The sequence below is a fragment of the Pagrus major genome, chromosome 16 (assembly GCF_040436345.1).
Source record: "Pagrus major chromosome 16, Pma_NU_1.0".
Classification (NCBI taxonomy): domain Eukaryota; kingdom Metazoa; phylum Chordata; class Actinopteri; order Spariformes; family Sparidae; genus Pagrus; species Pagrus major.
In genome coordinates this window covers 20,023,442-20,029,774 of record NC_133230.1, presented here as the reverse complement: position 1 = coordinate 20,029,774, position 6,333 = coordinate 20,023,442, and the positions used below count along the sequence as shown (strand labels likewise).

Here is a 6,333-nt window from a genome sequence, read left to right as displayed (position 1 = left end):
CAGTGCGTGTCTGCCCCCGGTGACTCCATGGCTCAGGAGCATGATCATCTGAGCGAGCAGGATGAACAAAGAGTTAAACTCCTGACCAGGACAGGAAGTGAGTACAAGCTACTGCCTACTATTTCTGATGAATGGAAAGAAGGAGAGTTGCAAAAATGACAGGGGGATGACTCAGAGCGCTGAGGCACATTGTCGTGTGTCTCAGGTAAATTAAGAAGCCGGTAATCCCTACAGGATGGTGGAAAGCTAAAGATGACACTGGAGTAGGTGACAACACCCACATCTTACTATATTCTCCTACAAAAAAAAGCATCTATGTGTGCTACACTGCAGAACAACCCACACACTTATTCAAATCACATGCAATGGATTATTTCCCAGGGGCAAATACATTTTTTTTGCTGACAAGAATTTTTAAAATCCCTCTTATCATGCAATTAATCTTTGTCACATTATACAAATGCATTACCAGCCACACAATGAATGCTAATGTTCACTGGAAAACCTCCCACTGATGTGAAATCTCGTTTATTTTCGGCTAAAGACAGAAACACAAACATCACACCCCATCCTTGCTACAGTCATGGAGGCGACATCCTCTAAGGAGTGTTATGAAACACACAAAGCCATCCTCAGTCTCCTCCATCTCCATCCTCCGTCATCTCCCCAACATGCACTCATATATCCAATGAGCTAGTAATCACGGTAAATACATGAATATGAAGCATATAACACAGGCGGTACGTGCTCAAATACACAGTGTACCTGATGTGAGGCGAGCATGCCCTGGACCCTCCGCCCCAGCAGCAGCAGCAGCAGCATCATCAGCAGCAGCAGTCCGTGTCTCCAGCAGCCTGAACGCTCATCCCAGCAGGAGAAAGGGGGAGGAGGAGAGAGCTCAGGCGAGGCTGCTGATTGGCCGAGCATGATGTCACTCCAGGGTACCATTTCACGCGAGGCTCCTACTTCCCCCCCTCTCATCCTTAAAGGGACAGTACTGTTTTTGTGTGCACTGACTGAAGGCCATTTTCAACCCTGACTTCTACTTCCAAAATGGATTTTATAGTTTGTTTTTTTTATTATTATTATTAGTGTCAGCTATCGACAAATCCCACGTGAACTATGCTCAATTTACAAAATGATTATGAATTATAGTATATCTTTGATGTGACCCATCCACTGTGAAAAGAGGATCACCCTGCCCAGAATCCATAATCTGCTGGCTCCTGGCGCTCAGTACCAGATGGAGCCAGGCTCCAACCGGAGCACAGAGGAGAGTCGTCGTCCCCAAGGGAGGGCTGGTTTACAGGGAGGGGGTGGAAGCTACAGTAAGGAGCAGGATGGGTAAAAGGAGGGGAGGGAGGAAGGGGGAGCTTTAACCTTTTCCAAAAAGCACAAGGGGAAAGGGAGGGGTCTGATTTATCACAGAGGTTTACAATTACTTTACGCCCTTTATCAAATGTTCATTCAGTCATATTTCTTATTTTGCACACTTTAACTTAAATTTGCCACAAGAAACTTTTAATTTTCTATATAGTATACATACAGTACATGCATTTCTTCACAGTTATTATAGTTATTGTTAAAGGTTAACTCCACCAGTTGTACACATTAAAGTGTGTTCACACTACTGCTGCATATGTGAGTGAAGTGAGTAAAGTAAAGGTGGTATAAAGCCTTTTGTGGCTCCAGAGGAAGCTGCATGTAATCTGATATATTGCCTCCAGTGATGTCACTCAGTGGCTAAATTGCATTGTGGGTAATGTAGGCATAAGGTTTTGGAAGATATCTCTGGTTCTGCTTTATCAAGTTTTGATTATTTGTTTTCAAACTGTCCAAAATGAGTCAAACACTGTTATAGGAGGACAATGTTAGATGAGTGGACTGCTGGATTTTGCACTTCCTATCAGCCCAGCTAAGGCATGTGACATCATTGCACACACATAATAATTTTATTTGCATCCTTGAGATCAGTGCAGCTGTGTATATTAAACAAATTATCTAGGGATTACTGCAGTTTTATAATTTGGTTTGCTCCTCTGAGAAGTTTAATTTATGTCATTGACAAATCCTCAGTATGAAAATAGGAACTGCTCTCTATATATTCTGACAATGCTGCCATGACACTGAACCTGAACTCTCTCTCTCTTTCATTTTTTCTCATGCTACAGTACATGAAAGTCCCTCATGTGATGCAAAAATAGGAAGAGGCTCCCACCCAGTTTTATGATGCTGAGTGCCAAAATGTGGTGAAATGACAAGTGGCTTACAAACTCACCAAACACGATCCAGAGTATTTACTCGGAAAATGTAACCTTTCCTAAAGCCAGACTGCACACAAGTAATTTGAGGCCAACAAATGCTATCAGCTAGTTTTTGTGTATATATCTTTTTCAATAATAACCACTTCACTGGTAGAACAGAACTTTCATTTCATTATCTGGAACAAGATACATTTTTAATCACACACTTTTCCCGTACTGTATGTATCAGTCATTTTTCAATAGCATTACTTATATACATATAAAATCAAGCAACTTGCACAATTTGAATGCTTCAGTTTGATTTTATTAAGGAAAATACATAGCCTTACCGAGCATAACAGAGCTCCAGTGACAAAGTGAGTAAATACAGATCAATCGTATCAATCACAATACGGCGGATCATGAAGAGAAGGGATCATTCTTTGTTAAACTTCACATTGTAGGACACGTAGTAGCCGTTGTTGTACATGTAGAGCTTCTGATCAGTGGGGTTGTAGTCCAGGTTGGTGTACGTCTCCTGGAACTTGGGAAAGCGGATGTTGAGGTGTTTCTCCTCGTTGGTCCTTGTGTCGAACGCGTAGTAGATCTCCTCCGTGGTCAGATCCACTGACCTGGTTACATACATGACTCCACAGGCCATGAAAGCATTCCCTGCCAACTGTTTGAACACATTGGTGTTCCACTCGTCCTCAATGCCGAAAGATTTTGGATCTATTTTAGCAATGACCATTTTACCTTTGCTCTCCTCTGAGGCATACATTACCCACAAGCCATTTTCATCAGCTGCAAAGTCCAAGTTCTGATTCGCTGAGTAACTGTACGAGAACCTTGAACTGGCAGCTGGGATCACTCTGTAGACATAACCGGAGGTGGTCAGGTTCAGTTTGGCCATACTGAAAGGTGAGTTGATCTGGTAATATACAGCGTTATTGTGAACAATGTAATTGTTACCGGTCCCGATCCACCCTGACGCCATTTGGTGGGACTTGAATGCAGACCTCCGAAGTAGGTTTTCATAGTTAGAGTACAAGTAGAAGTAACGCAGATTGGCACCGCTGTATGCACTGTACCAGTACATTGATTCAGAGCCTCGAAGAGGTTTGGAGTCTTTACCCCAGCCTCCATATGTATAACCTGCAGCCAAATCAGCATTCACTTGGATCACCATTGGTCTGCTGATGTTCATGATTCCTGTGTGATTGCAGTTGCCTGGACAGAAAAAAAAAATGTTGAGACTGGCTGGCGATAGCTGATTTTTAGACCATTATCCAAAAAACTTCTGACAAGCTTTCTTACCAATATCTGGCTTGATGACCTCCTGCTCTGTCTGGCACTCCTCCAGCTTCCTCTGCAGCTTAGTGAACTCAATGCGGATCACTTCCAGGTTGCTCTTGTCAAAACTCTCCAGTTGGTTCACAATGAGGGTCATGTTGCGGATCTGGGAATAAACACATAAATCAAAGTCGAATCTATTATTCTAACTGTGAAGAAAGTCACGTTATTTGTAAGTAGAAAATCATCTCTTCCACCTCAGTGTACAGGCTGTCAAACATGGGCGAGGAGGAGTTGAGGGAGTCTTTGAGCTGGGTCACCAGAGCTTCAAACTCTCTGAGCTCAATCCTGAGCAACTCAAAGTCCAGTTTGATGTAACTGTCAGCACTGGTCTCCAGCATGGCCACTCTCGCAGTCAGGTCTGAAAGCTCCTTCAGGTGGACCTCCAACTTACCCTCATAGGTCTCCATCTGAGAGAGTGAAAACACATGATCAGCATAATGATCACACCAAAAATTTATGTGTTGATGTATAAAAGCTGTGAAATAGTTCAGACTTTCATTATTATTAGGTCAAAATGCACCTTGTTCATTTGAATTTCCACTTCCAGTATCAGATCTTTGCTGACTTGTTGCATGTGCTCAACCCGGTCGGCAGGAAAGATGGTGTCAGGCAGATACACATGACAAACGCACTGACCTGACTCACCCACTGATGCAGTCACATTGCCCGACTCCCAGTCCTCCACTGGCTGAAAAAAACACCATTAATGTCAATTAAAATAAATGACCGATGCATATTATAATAGGAAATATGGGTCACTTACAGTCCAGGCCGAAGCAGGACTGAGGGCTGGTAGAAGCAGCAGCAGAATTGGCAGCATCGTGTCTCAGTTTTCTACTCAAGTGTCTCCTTGGTAGCCTGGTCAGAGGGCTTTTAAAGACATTTCTTATCACATCATCATGGACACCTTGTCTCTTCTCATAGTTATCACCTCGTCATAGGTATTCTTCATCCTTGTATGCTATTCTTCATCCTTGTTTGCTCACAATATCCTCTGAGGAAGCCACCACGTCAGCTCTGATGTGAACATGGGGTGTGGATGAGAAAAATGCCACATGTAGTGAGCACCTCATTATGGTTATGTCCTGTTAGCTAAGTGTTGCATGTGTTATATGGTAGAATGATGTCATCATATGCCCAGTCAGACACTGTGTTTCAGGCTGTTATAACTTAATGAAATCTAATCTAATCCAGATAGTAAATTCTCAGTGTACTGTGAATGAAAGAATCAAATTGTGTCTTTGAATTGCTTCCCCACCCACATGGTTAATTGCATAATCTTATGCATGTGACTTGTAACAAAGTGTTTCATGAGAAGGAGATATTGTGCCACAGGGGAAAATCTTTGGAGTGAAATGCTGACTCAAACCCCAGGAAGTCACTGTGCAGTACATGGCAATGTTTTACTCACTTCAGTAGCAACACTGAAGGAAAAGATACATTTGTAGAGAAAGAAGTGTGCAGGTGTGACAGTTATAAACGTAACGTTGTAAAATTTAACCTCTGATATGAAAAACAAACATAAAAACTTACGTTTGTGTTTGTTTAACAGAATGTGAAATATAAGAGTTTCGACATTATATCAAAGATGTCTATGTATTGTTTTGCAGAGATATTTACTAAAATAACCTTGCTAACTAGCTAGCCCCATGCCTGGAAACCTCTTTCTCCCTGTGGTCCAAAGCTACTGTGTTAACGTTGCAAACACCAGCTCTGCCCAGCTAGCTGTACAGCTAACAAGCTAACAGTAACTACAGTCATTAAACAGAATAGAGTTGGCGGCAGTTAGCAGGCAGCCTGCTCTGGTGATATTGCCCCTATTTGTTAGCCACAGGTTGCAAATTCTTACAAATTGCACTTTTATAAATTTGCAAAAGAGTGCAATAATCATGAAAACAAAAAGTAGTGTGGGAAAAGCAATGATTGTTTGTAATCCATCTCCAAATTTTACACATATATCCCTGCAGGTTCCTCTTAATCCGCTTCTATGTACAGCGATAATTGGAACGAAAATATGATGCATGATGAGTGCAGATGCTTCTAAACAGGGTATGAGAGGTCAGTGGTGTGACTTATAAGATGTGGTTCACAGTCATTATAACGCGACCCTTTAACAGCACACATTTTGACATGTCGTGGCAGGAAAAGCACAGGTGCAGGTAATTGATTACATTTAGGTGTGCCTGCCCCAATGTAGATGCTGGCTCTCTGGAAGATCTTACGAAGATGTTACCTGTGTCTTTTTTTATTTTTTTTATTCCTGTCATTAGTAACATTCGGCTATTCGTCTACAATGTAAAATGTTTGCTTCTCAAAATGCTTTACTGAATATGTTGAAATATGTTTTGAAAGGTGTTTCATCCTTCCAGTAGACTTCTAGAGACATAACAAATTTATGCCAAGGTGCATTAAAGCTGTTCTGGCTGCTCATAATAGCTCAACATGTTCATGAGACACATTGTTTATTTTTTCAAATATTTAATATCATTTAGTTTGTCATTCATCTGTATGAACGCTGCTGTCCCTGCTATAGTTCCACAGGCTGTATGGAGGCTTGATAACATCACTGTTGCAGACATAGAGGCATTTTATTGTGTCGTCCTTGACAAACTAAATGAAATATTGAATGAGAATGAAGGGATGGTGAGAGGGAATGTGGTGAAATGACAGCAGCTATACTGAATGATTAGAAAATAATGCAGTCTGTTCACGAGCTTTTGGACAATGACACACT

The 6,333-nt window shown here is 41.7% G+C and overlaps 1 protein-coding gene across 1 annotated transcript; it reads right to left on the bottom strand.

Annotated features, from left to right (window-relative positions):
• Positions 1-2,679: 2,679 nt before the first annotated feature.
• LOC141010024 (olfactomedin-4-like) lies at positions 2,680-4,419 on the bottom strand. The gene is made up of 5 exons (XM_073482790.1): positions 4,363-4,419; positions 4,120-4,287; positions 3,794-4,006; positions 3,561-3,702; positions 2,680-3,473 (listed from the first exon to the last, which is right to left on the bottom strand). Exons 1-5 carry the CDS (start codon positions 4,417-4,419, stop codon positions 2,680-2,682), a joined length of 1,374 nt encoding a protein of 457 aa, XP_073338891.1.
• Between the last annotated feature and the right edge of the window lie 1,914 nt (positions 4,420-6,333).